Here is a 20,655-nt window from a genome sequence, read left to right as displayed (position 1 = left end):
CCCCCCCGCCTTCTTTATGTAAATAGCAAGATCTTGCAGAGCTGCTGTAAGCCCATGGTACTATGGATCTAACTGATGCAGTCAGTTAAATCCAGTATCTCAACCAGTCATCTGTAGCATTGCGTTTTCTATATTTTGTTGATTTTTGGAAAATGCTGTTAATGTCCTCTAATAATTTGGCACCCCTCTTATAATACAGAGTGTAAAAGTATTAATGTTTTCAATTTCTCAAGCCATTTCACAAACGCTAAAGTAATACTTTTAAATTTTGCTGTCCCCTTCTACTAACTCATCTAAAAGTGGGTGGGGATCAAGTCTGATGAAATCAACTCACTGGCAACTTTTAAGCACACACACCCTGGAGAACAGATAATTAATATGAAGAACCAATATACCTCAAAGTAACTTTAAATGAACAGCGAAAATTCTGAGTATTAGTAATAGTAAATGCTCCTCTCGTCTTCATCTAATTTCTTTGGAGATAGTTCTGAAGTTTCACAGGAACAGTACCCTAAGGCTACCAAACCGAGTTTCAGCTGCATCATTAGTAACAGTTCAGGAATTTGTTAGAACTTAGCAGCTGTTCAACCGCTGAATCACCAGCACAAATCTACTATTTTCCTTTGCTAATTTACAGGATTCCTGCTAGTGATGTAAGATTACATCAAGGAGTTCTAAGCATTTTTACTGCTTTAAACAAAAGTCTAAATTACTACCGTTACAGCAGTACTACTTTATTTTTAATTAGTTGGTCCACCATACCCTTATAGTTACGATGATTCAAGATTTGAGATACATTCTAAAAAGGATCACAAGGAAACAGTAAAGCCTTAAGCTATATACCCAGTACAAATTATTTTTGGGGAAAATATTGCATAATATTCCAATTATGACATTTCCTTGAAAAAAAAATATTTTAAATCTGGTACTAAAGTATTCAAAAACACATATAAGCTTCCCTATTTCTTTATGTTATCAAATCTAAGTGGCTAGGAGAACATTACTGCATGCTTCCAAACAAACAGTGCAAAACGATCATCAGTTCTACACCTGACTTCCTGAGCACAACTGAAGGTTAAACAAGCATAAGTGATGTTCATCACTTCAGGCATTTGTGAAAGCACCAAGTCCGTCTTCTCACATTTCAATAGCATTGGTGCTGAAAAAGAAGTCAGCAGGTCAAAGCCCAACTCCCTTCAGAGAGAAGGCAGGCCCGAGTTGGGAAAACATTTACATGTGACCCGAAAAGAACAGTTTGAAGGGCCGTAGCACCTTGTTTTCGAAAGAAACCTTTGATGTCCTCCTACACCTTCAGAAGTGGATTTGACAAGTGTTGTAATAAATACTACATGCAGAGGAAAGTTGAAATCAATAGCAGGTTAATGTTTATTGAAACAATACAGAGAACCATTTTTAATAGCATTACTTGAAAACAGATCTAATCTAGCAAAGGAAATTCAATTTATGTTTAGAGCAATCAGATTTTGTTTTTTACTCCAGGGATTTGTTGCAAACTCTGTCTCTCAAAATGTGCTTATTGTACTGTATTTAGCAAAAACAGTTTAGCCTTAATAAGCTGATAGTCTGCACGGGAGCATGGATCAACTTATTCTCATTAAGAACGTAAGCAGCTTTCTAACAGCCTTCTTTGCTGTTCAGCCTATGCCAGAGAAAGCAAGGATCTCTCCTCTAAAACTCGTAATTTATGAGTTTATTCAAACCCGCCAAATTGCTTTAAGTAAACGTCTCTTATATTTGAAAATTCCCATGGCAACTCATTTAGTTGGGCAGGAAGGCAGACCCAAATTCAATCCTTTTATCCTCCAGCTAAACCGTTACAATGGTAATTCTGCTCTGACACTCTGAAGAGACTGCTAATTACTGTACTCGGGTCCCTAGACAGATCTCCCATTCAGATTAAAATGGCTGTGCACGGCAGAGAACCGTAGCAACACCTCTGTGTACAGGAGGGGATGTACTCTCACATTAAGGCTTTTCACAAGTGAGGCTTCGTGTCTGCAAAGACAAAGGATCAAGTTGTGCAGAACAAACATTAAGAAAGTAAAAAAAACACATGGAGTATGACAGCAAAGTAGGTAGTAACTGAACCACTAACTTATGCGTTTTGACTACTGAAGAGACTTAAGTCACCTCTCAAATCAAATTAATTCCCCTTCTATTATTGCTATTACATACTACATGTATTAGCCTAAACTAAAGATCAAGGAACTCATGAAAAGCTACTGAATATCGTGTGTTCTGTCTTTATAGTGAATGCATAAGCACCCACCATCTCACTATCACTAGAACCTCTCAGTTTTTCAAAAGGCACCCAGGTCCTTTTACAGTGTTATTAATTTTGAGAAGGGTCCATGGTTGTTTTGTGTCAATGCTCTTTTCTCTGTCGTTCCTAATAATGAAAATGTGAAGGGAACTAATGACTGCTCCCTTGCTCTTCTGTCCCAGCTGTTCTCTCTTCCATTAAAAGGTAAACAGGAGCTCAGTGTTGAACAGAATAAACATTTGCTGTCTCTGGACCAACGTGGATTAATTTTGTCGTCTAGAAAGAAGGAAGATGTTGATCTTGCTGGCTTACTTGTCTAAGTACTGCTAGACCATTTTGGCACAGAATTTGAGGACTCCTATGGCATAAGTTTGAGAACATCATCCATGCCAGTGAGCTGCACTATATGTGGTTGGTTTGCACAAGGATGCTTGTCAGGTGTGTGGTTAACCAAACATGCATTTTAAAGAATCATAAACTAAGTGGTATGGCCATAACTGCAAAATTATCTCACAACCCTTTTCAGGAATGTAAATATCAACCTCAAAATAGGTTTTCTTCAAACAGCAACTTATTTTTTTCAGGAAAGCCTCTCTCCTTTTGCACAAGAATCAGGCTGAGACACATTATAAAAGTTAGGGCACTGTATATTGACAGTGGTGACTCCAATAGGTCCTTACATCCAAGTGACTGCTAAAGTTGGGAATGCTTTGGATACAAACCTGACCTCTCAACACTAGATTTAGTAACTGACCTACCCTGAATGACTTTTCTTCACTTCCTGTTACCTGTATAGACTTTAAATTTAGATAAATTCTACTACTTCTAAAAGTTCAGAAAGATTCTACTTCCTCTCTTGTTTATAACCCACAGAAGAAACCCAATTATTGATATGCTGTAGTTGAATCTTTTTAAACTCACATATGAAACAGACTTCCTCACTCTTTCAAAAAAGGTTGAGGCTATTCTCATAAATGCATTTGCTAAAAGTTTTCTTCTACAACATTTAGAGACACATTATGACCAGTGCTCCTCTCATATTATCCAAAAATGCTCATGTCTACAGATACATTATTTTTTTATTTTTGTTTTAATCTCTTTCTCTTAATCTCTTTATCAGCTTGGAGAAATAAAACAAGGATTCCACATATATTAAGGATGTTTAAAAAACATCCCATCACTTTATTTAAAACTTTTATGAAGAATTATTTGTAATAAGCCACACTGCTGTGCCTTTTATATGATACAGCATGTCCAGTACAATCTGTTACATGGATATTATACCTGTTGGTCCATTCAGAAACCTAAGTGGTGCATTTAGGTGACCTCTCAGTTGGGAGGTTTTTATCCCTGAGTGTTAAAGATGCACTAGATTAATGTAATTTATTTCAATGCTTTATGCTTGCCAGTTTTTGTGGGGTTTTTTTCCCGTTTACACTTGACTTTTCTCATTTGCTTCACTTACATGTTTATTAAGCTAAACATTTAATTGACATTTCTAAAAAGCAAGTCAGTCAGTGAGGAAAAAGAAAAAAACTGTTTAATATCACCTTTGGTCAGTTTATGTTTCCCACTTTTGATCCTGACCTGAGCAGCTTTTATTTCTAGTCATAGTTAACGTACTTAAATAATTTTAAAATAATGCAGTTACATGGCGAATATTTAAAGTTAAAGTACTATTTTAACTTAACATGCGTGCCACTGGCTTCTCATTGAGGTGGCCAATCTGTCACACAAGCTATCAGAATTTGCTCTGAAGTCTGTCTCTTGCTATGCTCTTCACTACAAACAAGGTTACAGACTTATACACACACACGTATGGAAAAACCCCTGTTGAGCTTTGTTTACATATCGTTGGCTATTCCTGTATTTATCATCAGATTTCATTCGGACATTTCAACTGAAAAAAACATGTTCTTTTAAAGAAGCAACAGGAATGTGTCTCCAAAAAGCTTAAGAAAATGTAGAAGCACCAAATGAAAGCTACATGAAAAGAATGGTGTAGCATCACTAAACACTTCATTGAAGAGATGAAATAATTTAGACTCGATGATTTCTAAGTCATTGCAGTGAACACTGAACAGAAGTCTAAAAGCTATTTCAGATGCATTCCTGGGACAAGATGACAGCAAGGAAGGAAACAACAGGTGTTAGGTCCAACAAAGCAACACACACAATAAGCTGTTGAAGGAAAAATGTAGTACTGTTGCAGGAAATGTTATGACCATTGGTGAAGACAGAGTTTTGAAAGAAAAAAATCCAAGATGTAGCTGGAAAAAGAAAGATCTTTTATGAAAGATACAGGACTAAGAACTACTACTTTAGTCACATTAGTAAAATACAAGGACAAACTTTTGATCTTTTATATAAATCACCATTACTTTTTGAGGAAGAACAGCTATAGTAAATATCACAACAACTTTTCTTCCTTTCTCCAGCTGAAAACTTACCATAACTATTAAAAAAACAGACGTGCAAAGATAAGACGCATTCTCAAAAAGTTACTCGAAATGGAAACAAAGCCAACGTTTAAAATGCTAGAGAGACATTAAGAGATGCATTTAATTTCAAAGCATATTGCCTGCTTTTCCTTTCAATCTAACATGTAATAACAGCTAACATCATATTTGTTTTTTTAAAGTATTACTTTAAATTCCATATTAGGTCAATTAGTAACATTTGAGAAAGTTAAGCTTTTGGTAACTTTCATTTAAAAAAAATTACTGAGACACTGTAACCTCATTGTATTTTTAAATACAGATTTAGTTCAGAAAAGTGTAATTGCAAAAAGAAATCAGTGCCTAAAAATAGATTGAGCATTCTAAATAAGAAAGCTCTTCAAAGGTACTCAACAGTTTAATTTGCCCTTTTTAGTTTGAATTTATTTATACTGGCATACTTGGAAGGTTTCTTGCTTCTCCTTCAAATAGCTACTTACAGAGACTAATTTTTATAACAGTTGCTTCCACCCTTCAAAGGAAGCCTTGAAACAATTTCCTTATTTACAGGAGGCCTAAATCTCTGTTACAAAATATATATTAAGTTCAGTGCCAACATGTACCACCATATGACAGCAGCCATCAGAAGTATGCTACGTACTCTGTTCTTCACCATAAACTTATTTTGTATGCCTTACAGTGCAATAGATTTGATCTTGAATTACTGACATAAATTAATATGGATAAGAATTTTTAATCAAGAGTTTTGTTACAGAGATATAATTAGCAGTACTGGTATTATAAGATAAATTAACTATCCCTCCACAAACTGAAGACTCAGAATACAAAATCTGAAAACATTTCATGGTAAAGTAGTGGTTAAGAAGTCATTTCTGGGAAAAGTTCTCCATGGAATCATCATAGTAAAACCAACATTTGATAAACATATGTGTTAAAAAATATTAATCTACTGACACTAACATAAGTTACTTTGGAAATTCTATTTTGCAATACAGAAACTTTCTACAGGAAGTTGTCTTTATAATATTATCCGTAAAGGAAAACTCTTTCATGTAACCTTCAGAAATAGAAGTTAAATAGCAAAGGATGTTCCTAATGTTCCTAATGAATTATCTCCTCCAAAGAGCAGTAATTTCTTGTAACTTTATATTAACTGTGTGATGCAGAAGAGAGATACGGTCTTGGGAACTACAAACTCCAGAACACATTTAGAATAATCTCTATTTATAAAACAGTCAGAAGTTTTCGAAAGTTTTAAGATGACATAATTATTTTAGGATTAAAAATTCAAAATATTAAATCAAATAACATAGTTAAATTATGGTGGATTTTGATTTCTGTGAAACAAATCACCTCCTTTCTCTGGCTAGTATAACACTTAAGAAACCAAAATCAGATGAGCTATGCTGTGACAAGAAACAGCATCTTTATCTCAAATGCCCAAAACATTCTTGAGAGCAAGAGATTCAGTATTAAAAAAAAACCAAATCAGACACGAACCTGATTGGTGATGGAGAAGAGTATGAGTGGTCATTGAGTGGCTTTTCTTTTTAGCTTCCAAAGAACTGCTAAGAAAGGAACAGAATAGTCAGGACAACTGGTGCTGGCTGATCATTTGCATATTTTGAAAAATCTTTTTTTTTTTCCATTACTTTCAGCATATATTGTCCAGTGAAAGCAGCTGGAGGATACCTGTTGTCACAGGTGTCCCCAGTTTCAGATCTGGCTGTACAGTATGTACTGATTTGCAACATACAGACCTCTATCAGTTCATCTTACTCAAGTGAGATTCACCTATCAGAGGTAATAATTATCCTCACAAAGATGAAAGACAAAATAGCATCCCTTTACAAATACTGCCCAGAATTTGCAACAGATATGAAAAATTGGAAGGTTGACTGTTCCCTCATAAATCACTCAAAATCTAGCAATCTAAGGTAATCTAAGCACACCAGTGCCAAGAGACCTGGGTCTCAGAGTCAAAACACCTGCTGGTATTTCTGAAAGATTCCATTTACATTCAATGGATGAAATTTACTCTGAGAAAGAAGCAGCATCATCTCTGCCAAGTCAAATACTACTCTCTGTGAATTCTGCATGGTAAGTAGGAAACATTTTTGTAACTTTCATCCTGAAATTTAGTGGAGATACAATGTTTAAAGCAGGATCAACCATGTCTTTGCAAAAGCTAGGAGACATCTACAAGCTCATTATTCAGAGAAGGAAAAAATGTGACACTTTATCTTTGGAGATAGTGCTTCTCTGAGAATCCACAAAAAAGGACAAGACAGCTATGCTCTAGTCAGCACTCCAAGATGGCACACTTTGGGTATCAAGAGAAAAGGAGGGCCCTACACTATAACACCAAGTACTTCTCATAGGAAAATGAACAGAGACTTAAATAATTATCAGATCTTTTTATTCTTCTGGATAATCACAATCACTGTGATACAAGTGTAGGAGTAAGCCACCTGTATTAATCTCTTTTCCAAGAAACTTAGTTGAAAAACCCTTTAAGTTTAACCACACTTTCAAGACGGTGCCAGTTGAGCACGACTCCTAGGTGACTCTGCAAAACTGCTAATCTTCCCATTTACTTTCTTAGGAAGACACATCATGTAACAATGTTTTACTAAAGCCATAAAGTAAAAAGGCTAAATAGCTGGATATATACACAATTTATTATTAAGTTCCTTCACAAAATGTCACAGTTTGACTCAGGTCCGACAACAATGCTCTCGATCCCCCCTCCCCCCAACCCAGGTAGGGAAGGAGAGAGAGAAAAAGAGAGAGACTTGGCTGGATTGAAAACTAAACTACACAGCTTTAATTAAAACACTAATGAATGATACAAGAAAATATATACAATTATATACAGATAGATTCAGGTATAGGCAAAAACCTCTCGCCTCCCCCCACTCCAGCAACTCCCACAGCACTTCCCTGAACTGGGAAGAGTCCCGAGGAATCCCGAAGCTGCTGCTGGAGAAAGAGCAGAGAGTTATGGGGGTCAGAGAACTTGAGCCTAAGGGTTGACGGTGATGGATGAACAGAGTCCTCCCCGGACGCCGGCCATGGACGGAAGAGAAGGGGAGAAGAAGAAGGAAGGAAGTTGTCTTCTGTGTTCTCTGACCTTCCTTTGAGCTTACGTAGATATATGGAATGGAATATCTTTGGCCAATTTTGCTGTCTGTCTTAACTCAGCCTCCTACGGGGGGGTCACAGATCTCCCCATAGTGTCTGAGCTGGCAGAGTGCAGGTGCAGCCTTGAAGCCTCAGTAGTTAGAAAAACATTCCACTGTCTTATCAGCCTAGCAGAACACACTGTTGCTAGTTACAAGAAAGCTTACTGAAGAAAAAAAAAATCAGTAAAGAGAAAAATTGGCTTCATCCTGGCTCAAACCAGGACAGGCTGGTGGCTTACCTTCATGGGATGGAAACAGCCACTCAGTAAAAAGAAAAACTGGCTTCATCCTGGCTCAAACCAGGACACAAAAATATTTCAGTAATATTCAGAATTTACATGAAGGCTTATGCAACAAAACAATTTCCAAGATAATTCTAAATTACTCTAATGTGAAATCAATGAAACTATTTCTTATTAGCACAACTTCCTGTATGAACACCAAGAACCCTTCAGAGTTTCCCCGATAATGTCTAGTCTTACAGGATAACACAAATGTTGCTCACTCTTCTGTTTTCAGGACCACCTGTAAAACTACAGATTGCTACAAAAGAATTCACATTCCAGTAATGACCTTTCATACTTTTTTTTTTTTTTTAAGTAAATATTTACCCCTATGAGTGTTTTACAAATCAGTAAGGAGCTATCATAGCACTTTACAGATGAGAAAGTTAACACTTATTTAAAGAGTATCTTTGCTAGCATAGGGGAAAACAAGTGCTTCCACGACCAGTCAAATTTTAAGTCTCATTTTTTTGTGTGTATCTTTCTTAGGTAAACCAGAAAAGGAAGGTTAAAGAAAGCATACCCCCCCGATGAGATACAATGGTGAAATGGTAACAGACAAGGAGAAGGCTGAGGTTTTCAACAACGTTTTTGCATCAGTCTTCACTGGCAACCCCTCTCCTCACAACTCTCATGTTGATGCCTCACAAGATGAAAGCCAGAGAGCCTTACCTCTGTGCCTGGGAAGATCTTGGAACAGATCCTCCTAGAAGACATAGTAAGGCACGTGGAGGACAAGGAGGTGATCCAGGACAGCCAGCACAGCTTTACCAGGGGCAAGTCCTGCCTGACCAAACTAGTGGCTTTCTACAACAAAGTCACTACATCAGTCAACCAGGGAAAAGCAATGGATGGCATCTATCTGGATTTCTGCAAGGTCTTTGACATGGTCCCTCACAACATCCTTCTCACTAAACTGGAGAGATATGAGTTTGATGGGTGGACTGTTCAGTGGATAAGGAACTGGCTAGATGGTCACATCCAGAGGGTAGTGGTCAACGGCTCTAAGTCCAGATGGAAAACAGTGACAAGTGCTGTCCCTCAGGGGTCAGAGCTGGGCCCAGTGTTGTTTAGTATCTTCAATAACAATATTGATGATGGCACTGAGAGAACTCTCAGCAAGTTTTCTGATGACACCAAGCTGGGTGGTGTGGTCAATATGCCAGAGGGATGGGATGCCATCCAGAGGGACCTGGACAAGCTAGAGAAGTGAGCCCAGGTGAACCTCATAAGGTTCAACAAGGTCAAGTGCAGGGTCCTGCACCTGGGCCAAGGTAACCCAAGATATGAATACAAGCTGAGGGAGGTCACACTGGAGAGCAGCCCTGTGGAAAAGGACCTGGGGGTACTAGTGGATCAAAAGCTGGACATGAGCCATCAATGTGCAATTGCAGCCCAAAAGGCCAACTCCATCCTGGGCTGTATCAAAAGAAGTGCGGCCAGGAGACCAGGAGAGGTGATTCTGCCCCTCTACTCTGCCCTGGTGAAACCTCACCTAGAACACTGTATCCAGCTCTGGTGCCCCCAGCACAAGAAAGATGTGGACCTGTTGGAACGTGTCCAGAGAAGGGCCATGAAAATGATCTGAGGGCTGGAGCACCTCTCTTATGAGGACAGGCTGAGGGAGCTGGGGTTGTTCAGCATGAAAAAGAGACGGCTCCAGGGGGATCTCATAGTGGCCTTCCAGTGCCTGAAGGGGGCCTACAGGAAAGCAGGGAAGGGACTTTTTACAGGGGCTTGCAGTGAGAGGACGAGGGGTAATAGTTTTAAGCTGAAAGAAGAGACATTTAGGTTAGAGATCAGGCGTAAATTCCTCAGTGTAAGGGTGGTGAGACACTGGAACAGGCTGCCCAGAGATGTTGTGGGGTCTCCATCCCTGGAGGTATTCAAGGGCAGGCTGGAAGGGGCTCTGAGCAGCCTGTTCTAGTAGAAAGTGTTCCTGCCCATGCATGAACATTATTCAACACATCTCTGTTGACAGCACTGATTTTGATTATAAATTTTAACAAACTAAGCAAGCAAGCTCTCATTTTAAAAGTTCAAAACTTTTCTTTAAGACCCTAGCAGATATAGGTATAGTCACTAAACTAAAAGCTCAGACCAGAAAATACAGAAAAAAAAGGCCACTGGCTGCCTAACATGGCCAAAAGGCTTAGCAAGAACTAGAACTGCCTACTTGCATAAATTCCATCACTACAGCATTCAAGCAAGTATATATGACAAACCTCTGCTCCTTCTAGTTTCATTTCACCTTTCCAGACATATCATTTGCTTGTGTTAGTACAACTGTATCTATACAGTCACTAAGGTTCCCAAGAAAGCCAGGGCACTGTAAGTTTAAATTCTGTTTTCAAACTAGGAAACATAAGCTAGAGAGTGACAAAATCCCAAAGAAGTTATTTCTAAGATGAGAGCATATTGATGCATGCAATTACATGAATAAAATTTAGTTTTCAACAAAATTACTACTCTTAAGACAGCTAACTCCAAATGGTGGGTTTGGGGGTCCAATTTTTTTGTTTATGAAAAAGATTTGCAAATGTACAGTTCTGGAAACTTTAGGAAAGTATCTATCAAATGATGGGTTTATTTATTTACAAATAGAAGAAGTTTAATTCTTAGCACCTACAGTTGTCTTTGGTCAAAGAAAAACTCACATCTTCCACTCCAATTTATAACAGGATGTAATATCAAAGGAGTGGATATAGTTATAGAGACCCCTGACTTTTTCCTGAGATTTGCTGATTTTGGGCTTCCTTCAATTCAGTAAGTCCAAGTGATTTGGAATTTAAAACACACTTCCCTTCCCAAAACAAGTTGAATTTGATTAAGATAAATTACTACATACACACATACTGTCGAAATACTAAAAATGAGATTATAATTGTCCTACCACTGAAGATGTAAATGGTAGTTCTGTTCTCATAAAGTTATCCCTAATAAAGTGCAGTTGAAAATAAGCAGAGCTTTTATAATACTTATGAAAAGTATTTTTAAAAAAGAAACACTTAAGTTTTAAGGTGAAAAACCCTGGGCACTTTTCCAAGGGTTAGAATTTCCTGTGTTCTAATGTCAAAATAGCATAATGTAGAGCAACATGATGATAAATCATCAGATAGCATTAAACCACAGATGGTTGTATGACAAGCTTTACTTCTGTATAATTAGAAATCTAGATTTGAAAACTAACACAGGCAATACAGAATTATTTAACACTTTACTTTTTTATTACTTCACACAAAAATCTTTGCAATTGCTAAGATCCCTCTAGAAACCACTGCTGAGAAAACTTGTACATGACTTCCTTAAGTCCAGTTAATATTTAGTATAAAAATGTGTTTGAAGTGCAGGACAAAAAAATTCTACTCTTTATACTGTATCTTCTCAGGAATCACAATTCTACAATTAGCATTTATTCCACTTAGGTATAAGGCTCTGTTTTCAAAAAATAAAACCCATCAAAGCCCAACAGTAACTATAAATGGAGCATATTTGTTGCAGTCTTATAATAATCTTTATCAAGATGGTCAGACAGGGAGAATCATAGCTTCATCATCTACTTTTTGCATAAGAGGAGAAATTACTTTAACAAGATTTTATATAAAGATTCCAGCTTAAATGCTCTGCTACAAGGCCATCAACAGAAAAAGAAAAATCATATGGGGGGAAGGAGGGGGAAGACTACAGGAAGCACAAGAAAAATAGCCAAAAATAGAGGAAACAAGTTTAAAAAAATGCAATGAAGAATAAAAAAAAGAGATACCACAAAATTAAATAACAGAATAGGTCAATAGGTCATTTTTTTCTTACACAACTATGTCTACTAAAAAACAGATTAAGCACATTTCTGCAAGACAGACAAAACCCAGGTAGAACCTAATTAGAGCTCCCAATCAATGCAAAATCCTGCTTTGGAAGGGCATGTGCCTACTGAGCTTCAGGCAACAGAGCCTCTTTGTTTTGCTTTGAGAAGAGACTATTTTGCAAGCTTCCCCAAGGTCTTTTTCAGAAATTAGGATCTACCATTTGTCAATTCATACATTTGTAACACCTTTAGTAAACTAATACAGAGGAGAGTGGTATACATCTCCGAAAATAATTTAAAGAAGGAAAAGGAGAAAAGAGATAGGGTATTCAACAGCAACTGTCCGTAGGCACAATTAACTCACTTCCCCAGGTTTTAGAAGCCATCAAAAGTTGTTTGGGAGAAGATTCAAAGTAACAGGTGGACTAAGAATCAGTATGAACTGCTAGTTAAAAGTATAAGCTATTCAAACTAGACATATATAAATCTCTCTGATCATGACTACATATCCAAATTTGTAAAACAATCAACTGAAATATGTGAGGGCATGGATCATCATAAATTTGTATTTACCCTTTAATTAGCTGCCAACTTTTTTAAAACATGTATAATCATAAAAGAGAAAATTTTGTATTTCCTTTAAAAATTATTCTCATTAACAAAATTCTGATGAATAATGTTAGTTTTCTCCTTAGTATGACAAAGATCAATTCAGGAGACCTGAGGAATTAAATTGAGTTTAAGTGCATTTTAATTTAATCAAGTTTCCAATCACCTAGATATCTTGCAGTAAGTGTGGTCTCAAAAATAATTTCCACCAACAGACATTATTTGGGTGGTAAGGAACTACCAGTCTAGTTTCTACCACAGTACACAATGATGGAGAGAGCCGCTTCACACTTGCAGCTGGCTTGAAACAATTTTATTAACTTACTACTAGTGTAAGCTCAAAAACTTAGCACTGGCAGTAAGATATCAAGTAAAATATGTAAACACTTCCTATGTGAACTGGTGTAAGAGATTCTTGTCCTCATTTTACAACTCAGACTTGCATTACAGTAAAAACTTTCAGTAGAGTAAGACATAAAATGCATACCAGAATTTACGTAAGGACAGCTCAACACAGGTAATTCTTTATTCAACTTGTGAATAAGCCACTGAAATTACCAGTACTAGACATACTGGAGAGTGGAGAACAGAAGACAGGTGTTCATCTTTTGTTTTTTTATCATCATATTCTGCCACACAGAGTTTCTGTTTATTTTGTTCAGAGACTATCTGCAGGTGAACATACTCGCAGTTCTGCAGAAGTTTATTTAAAGCTGGTCTGCTGCAACCCCATTTTTCCCCTGGTTGCATGTTCTCACTCCATTGCTTCTGTCAGTGCTAAAACAAAACTGATGCCATAGCAAGTCAGCTAATCCAGGGTTAAGCTCTCCACCAAATGGACTCACTGCACCATGAGATGAAGGCCATTACCTTCCGATGCAAAACAGGAATCAGGAACAGCAAATCATGAAGGAACGGCAAGACTGCACCAGCCCTTGGTTCATGCTGTCACGGATACATTAAGTCTGCTTCACACTACTAAAAATAGCACACTATCACCTCTCCTCCACATCAAAAAGTTTACCACGTTACACAGCAGTCTCTCCTCAGAAGTTTGCTGCTTCATTACTCTACCTACAGAACTTCTTTTCTGATAATTTACATGATGTGCACTGTGAGAGACTTGCATCTGAACTGACAGGGCAGATTTCCTGAAGAGCTTTTAAGGACAGCAATGTCTTTTGTCTGCTACTGTACCACTTATTCATTTCATAATCTTAATTGAACAAGCAGCAAACAATGGATTGCTCAGTGTGACCAACATTTCAACAGGGGGACTATGGAAGGTGGCACTATACTCTCACTTGTAAAATTAAAATGTAAAACCAGCACACCATGCAGGAATGAATTTGAAAGAGCTATTCAGGGAAGTCAAACTTGCATGCAGAATTTATTGTGGCTTTCTAGACAGCTAAAACAAAATCTGGTACCTTTCAAATTTCAAGCTTTTTCAAGTCTTAGCTACAGGACAGCAAATTACATACAGCATTACTACAACAACCACTTGTTGAAAAACTGATTCCAGACCAAATCAGAACCCTTAAATAGAAGCCAAAAATATTATCTTCTCCTCAGAAAGGAAGAATATGGAGTCAAAAGGAAAAAGAGGTAAAAAGTGTATGCCTGAAATTTTAATTCTGTTGTATGTCCCTCATTCTATATAAAGACAGTATACAAGAAAAATAGTAACTAAAGAAACTTGGACATCTGTATAACAAAAGGAGTATCTAGAAAACACATCCAGCTACAAGATTTTATTTTTTCAGCATTTGTTGGAATACACATATTTCTAGCAGAGGAATTCAGCAATGCCACTCAGGACCTCAAAGACTAATTCCAAACCCTTAAAGACACTGTAAATCAGTATGCTATACTTAATTATTATGTACTTCCCCTTACACAGGCTCTGCATTTTTATGTACATTCTGCAGCACACAATCTTTTGCAAGAGAATCGCTCAGCCTTACTGAACTCTCATGAATAACAAACTCTCAAAGCTCTCACAATGAAGAGAGGTCAATAACCTTTAAGATTCATTTTAGGAGGCATAAGGATGGTGCAGCTCAGTGTGATCCCACAAGTCTGCAGACTGCTTTATTCTTCCTGGTTTTTTGGGAGAAAACCATGAAAGAAGCAGTACCATATGATCTCGCACATCCAGATAATGACCACTATCTCATTGAACTATGGGAAAAGAGTTAGTGCTGTGGAGCCTCAAGTACAGCCAACAAGGTTTCATACCAAGGAAATGTAAATTAAATATAAAGTAGTATTTTTTTATTTTTTTTTTTTAAGAAATACGTCTTAGCCTTTCTCCTTTGGGAGAAAAAGAACAGCTTTTTCAGCCAATCTGCGTCAAGTTGTCCTTTATATTTCTAAAGATGAACTGTTTGACTATGCCACCATCATTGTAAAAATCCAAGAGCAAGTAGAAAGGGCAATTAATAATTCACATCCACAGGGAAAAAATTACTCGTGATCCAGATTCATCAATATGAAAAGAAACTACTATGGAAATAGTGTCTGTTCACACAAGTCACTTCAAATGGAAATCCATTTTAGAAATGTGCCTATTTGTGAAGTTGCTATAAAATGTAATGAGGTTTTTTAATACCTTGTGTATAAAAATTGCTTTTCTGAAATGTATCTCAGAAAATGAAAGCATTGCCACTATATGGCAAGAATGAATCTGAATTTTCTCTCCTACATAGTCTCAAATTGTATTCAAGTTGAATGAAGTTAAAACAAATACATTAAGACCTTTTAATCAATTTTAATCCACTGATACTTATTTGGAAAACAGTAATCCTTGCAGGTATGCTACCACATGAAAAGGAATTTCCAGTTTTCCATTAATACATTTTAGAGCCGCTCTGGCATCTTCCAACATCTAATTTCCCACCTCTTATTATAATAAGCTAGTTTTGCTTTTTTTCCCCTCATGCTTCCTCTGATTATTTAAACGTTCATGGCTTCCTTCAGAGAAGTCTCATGCCTACACAAAATATATAAAGATGCTAATGAAACAAACTGACAAAGCATTACGATGCTATATTTGGACAATAGTTAGCCTCGTGTTGTTGCTTCTTTCTAAAGGGAAAAAGACATTTTACAATCAGGATTACAGACCTCCCCCAGCTGAGTAAGTTACTAAATGAGGCAGAATATTTTCAAGACAAAGAGCTGGCTGACATTATCATAACAACAAACAACTCATGTTTGTTTGTTTGTTTTTGAAGTTCAGAAAACACTCAACCAGCAGCTCCCAAAGCCAAATATGACAGAAACATAAACAGTATATATGTCGGTACTTGAGACATGCTGGGACTTCGTGTCTTGGTCATTTTGAATGTGACCCTTCAGTTGTATTATTCAGCAATAAGAGGGAGGTAGAAGAATCAACAGATTTTTTATTAAATTAATTGTATTACACAGAAGTTTCAGTTGTGTGTGTTTTGAAACTATTTGCTCCATAGCAAAGAGAATGAACATCAGGGTTCCAAGTTTTGCCCATATAAAAATTATTTTTCTTGCTACCATTTCTAATCCTGACTAAAAACTCAAGCCCAATGTGCTCATGATCTGCCTAGCAGATGACTAAATTCTGAAGATTTACATTCTCTTTTTTTTTTCTTTCAGAAACTGCTAAAGTGCAATGTGAAGAGGGGTAAACTACATTTTTTTCACACCCCCTGCTTAATATTCCACCATATTTTGCTAATTCAAAAATTAAGTCTCTCTCCTGATCTCTGGTAACTTTGAAAAATGTGTTCTGAATAAATGTGCTTATACAGCATGTGTCACCACAAGTGTCCTCATAGCCAGTGTCTATTAGCATTCACTAAGAACCCAAAATCACTAGGTCATTTTAACACCACCTACTACTTTCTTTCAAAGGAAAATCTCAATCTTTCCTTGTAATATGGATATTTTCTCCTCTACTGAAAAAGGTTTATTATTTATCATTTTATAATGGCACAAAAGTGGTGGTAAAAATCAGCATAAGGTGCAAGCTAATGGCATGGGATGCCACTATACAGCCATGCTGAGTCTCCTTGCTTTGAGAGAGAATACAGAGCAGATCTAAGGGAAAGGCTCTCACAGGGTAATTCTGGTCACTGCAAAAGGCTTTAAGTTTTCTAGCTGGGAAGAAGGCAGTTTATATAATCAGGAAATGAGGAAGACAGCCTATTTTCCAGTTTTATCATATTTATTATTCCCCAGCATATTGACAGCAGTTTCTTGATATTGTGTTCTTGAAGGGTTCTGTTCTTTTTAGAAGGTGTTTAATGTGATAATGCAAAGAAAACATGCCTTCTTTCTTAAAGTATCAGAAACATCTCAAAGCAAAACATAAAAGCATGTCGTATTTCCCCAGCCTTAAAGTGAAGCATCTTTACATCAAAAGAAGGTAAGAAAGCAAGTACTCTGAGGAATAATTCAGTCTTGGATGAGACATTAAAGATCACTAGAGTAGAGTAGATATACAAAATAGCATCTAAAATTCACTATAGGATGCTGTTCTGCAGGCTTACTCTTTCTTTAATAGTCTGCTGCAGTATTAATTGTATTTCAGAAGTAAATTCTGGAAATGTAAATCAAAGACTTGCATACAAATACTTACTGCAGGTATCAGTAACTTTTTTACTTCTTCAACAGCCCTCTTCAGTTTTATTTCTGCTCTGTTCTGAGCATCCTCCACAGTGATAAGTACATGTAAATCCTCATTCAGGTGTTCCCAGTTGGGTTTGCCTCGGTTCTGTTCTTCCTAAAAGAAAAATTAAAAAAAGGAAGCTATGAAGCACTGTTACTTTCTGCATAAGACAATCACAGAAAGAGTAGACAAAACAATTCTGTGAATAGCATGAACTGCATTTTCAGTAAGATGGGAAAAGACTTCTTCATACTAGGGAGACTTTCACATGGTTACTTAACAAGAACTTAGACTTCAAGTTATCTTTTGGGGGATTTTTATGTTTTGGAATCTCAAATTTTGTTGCTTTGGGGTTTTTTTAGACTACGAAACAAACAATTTCTCAGAGTACCTTTCCAACCAAAGGAACAAGACAAAGTAGTATTACAAACACCAGTACTGCTTTCAATATTCTTTGGAGCCTCTCAAGGGTTAAGCAGATAAAACATACTGGTGGTTAAGCAACCTCTTATTTTCAAGAAAAGTGAAACAGACACCATACAGAGAAATTCCTGAATGACTCCAAAGGACAAGGAAGCAATTCTTCAGTTCTAAAAATATCCCTTTTAAAGACTCATGAAGAAAAGAATCAAGAATCAAATATTACAAAAGGAACAGAAGCTGCAATTTGCAAAGCAGAGCTACATGCACTGGATGAAAGGCAGAGAGGAGACAACAAGGCTTTAATACCAAAGTCATGGAGGAGCACATAACAAGATGGTCACCATTACACAGGTGCTGTGTTTCATCAATGGCATGAATAATCCCAAAGATAAAATCTTAGTAATGTTTTCAGAAAGGGGGGGATGCTAAACAAAACATCTTTTTAATATAGACATTTTCCAACAACAGATATCAGTAATTTTAAGTAACACATAATAGTATCCAGTCTTTCAAATAACAAGATAATGAACACAGAAAAAACTTTCCAACTCTGCTTTTATAAACAGTGAAAAAAGCTAGCCAAATTTCCCAAAACCTGTATTTTAATTTTACAATATTTAAAATGTTAATAAAAAGAGGGGATAAAAACATGGGGAGGGGGATAGATCAAAACTTCAGTAAATGAGAAAGGTTTATTTTCACTTTTGAATCAAAATAAAGGCCTGTATTAACAACAAAAAAATAAGCCACCTTATCTGAAATGTAAAAACCTGGGCATAATAGAAGAGCCTCCTGTGGCATTACCACAATTCACATTTTTTAAAAATCAAGGCAAGCAAAATTAATGGCAGATGTGTCTTCCTCCTCAAATTTCATTAAAATTCTCCCAGAAAATCAGACTTGCAGAGGAAATGTTTGAAGATTTAATACCAATGAATACTTGCAGTATTTTATACTCATATATACCTGAGGGAGCACTGTTCCTCAGAATGTTCCATCTTTAATTCAGCTGCTTTAAATCTGAAGTGTTTTGTGGAACAGGTAAGAATAAAAATGGGAAAAAAAACAGAATAATGCGAGATGTACAGAAAATTTGTATAAAAGAGTCAGTACTTTGAAGGAAATTTCTTCTCTTTTTCATGTAATGTGCACATACCCACTACTCCATACTACCAGATACAGTAATATTTTTAAATGTTATCTTAGGCAAATTTCTAAACGATGGCTGTGAAAATATTGCTGTACATTTCAGAAGGTGAAAAAAAGACAGGAAAAAAACCTCTCATTTATAAAACAGAACCTGATGCAAAGCACAGCTGAATTATAACATGTTCTCTGCTGTAATTTAATCTTTTAAATAACTATTTGCAACAAGGTATTTGCAGCTCATTTCACTCAATTGTGATTAAAACTTCACTATTACTATTTAAACACTTCTATTTATAATTATTTTTTTTTTAATCCAAAGCAGAAGTGAGTTATTTTCTTGTATATAGTGACAAGCTATATTAATATGAGATAGTACGAAGTATTACATTACAGGTACGACAAATGAGAGCAGGTTCCTGAACCAGCAGAGGGCAGAGCAAGAAACTTCCCACTACCTCTTCTTGCACTGACTGGTAGTGAGTTGACATAACACTGGAATGGGAAAGGTGCCAATTACTACTACATGAGATGTGTGATAACGTGCACAACTACAGTAGCACAGGAAAAAAAAGAAAAAACAAGAGGGACAAATGACAAGGAAGGGTGTCCCTAAGTAAAATGGCAAGTTCTATTCCTAAAAGAGAAGGAATGCCTAAATGCAGTTTTAGCTACTGTGCAACTAAATTATATGCTTATACATAGTGTGAACAAATATAAAGGGGCCTTCGTGCATTGCATCAATTTATTTCATAATGAAAATTATATAGTACAAAATGTCAAAAACTTGGAAGATCTGGATGAGTTACCACTTATCAGCAATGAAAAATGAAATGCGCATTGTTATAGTGGATATAAGTCTGATTAGTAACTTTTGGAATGCAGAATACATATATATTTATATATAAAACAAGATAGCCTCTCTGTTATTCAGTATTTAAGTATTTCCATTAACATAATCTCAACTATTAGTGCTGCACTTAAAATTATTTTGTCACAGAATGTGTTTTTGTGTTTGTTTTTAAAAGCTGTACATAGGATAATAAACAGATGAAACCATAAAGGTTCTTTTTCTACATGACCTAATTTACTTCTGGTGGAACACACTGTGTGTAAGGTCAATAATCATGTGTATAATTAAGGTCAGACCTCACAGCACAATCATACAAATACTTATCAGTAAGATAATTGAGCTAGTAAATTACTAGTTCTATAAATGCTCTCCTATGGTCATGAAGAACATTAATAAAAGTCCTTTTGTTCTGGAGAGTACTATTTATTAAGTCAAATAGTAAAACCAAAGAAAGGTTAAGAAGAATAGAAGTCCACACAGTATGTTTTTAAAAAAACAATTAAGTAAAAAAAATCAAAGATTTGAGTTCGGAATGAATTTCTAATTTCTTCTACCCCAACACACTGTGCCTTTGAATCCCTCCACTGCTTCTGTTCTGTTATATAAGCCTTTCTTAGTGGGTTAACAGTTTCTTTTCTGTTGCCTGTGCATATACACTCATTATTCTCAGGGTACCTATACACAACAATGGACTTGAAGAAACTGCTCAGTATTTACCTTGCTCTTAAAGTCAATGGATCAGGTAATTTTAAAAAAAAAAATAAATAATCTTACCACAATTTCCCAAAATTGGTTGCACAAAAAATAAAAGAGTAACATAATTATGTAAAGTAACACACTTACAACACAGTTACAGAAATTTTGGTGTTTGTTTTTTCTTCTTTCCTAATTATTCTTTATTTTCATGGAGAGGAGTTGCGGGGAGGGGGGGGGGGGGGGGGCAAAAAAAAAGA

The 20,655-nt window shown here is 36.3% G+C and overlaps 1 protein-coding gene across 4 annotated transcripts in view; it reads right to left on the bottom strand.

Annotated features, from left to right (window-relative positions):
- The window catches only part of QKI (QKI, KH domain containing, RNA binding), a 106,668-nt gene that overhangs the window by 25,964 nt on the left and 60,049 nt on the right, over positions 1-20,655 (bottom strand). For all 4 annotated transcript variants that reach the window (XM_009999997.1, XM_009999996.1, XM_009999998.1 and 1 more), the window contains one exon: positions 17,251-17,394. In XM_009999997.1, coding sequence (XP_009998299.1) covers positions 17,251-17,394 — 144 coding nt within the window. The remainder of the gene's footprint in view (positions 1-17,250; positions 17,395-20,655) is intronic.

This window comes from Chaetura pelagica, unplaced genomic scaffold, assembly GCF_000747805.2.
Source record: "Chaetura pelagica isolate M959 unplaced genomic scaffold, ChaPel_1.0 scaffold135, whole genome shotgun sequence".
Taxonomy (NCBI): Eukaryota; Metazoa; Chordata; class Aves; order Apodiformes; family Apodidae; genus Chaetura; species Chaetura pelagica.
Note: the sequence above shows the minus strand (reverse complement) of the source record. Positions and strands in the feature narration are given on the sequence as shown.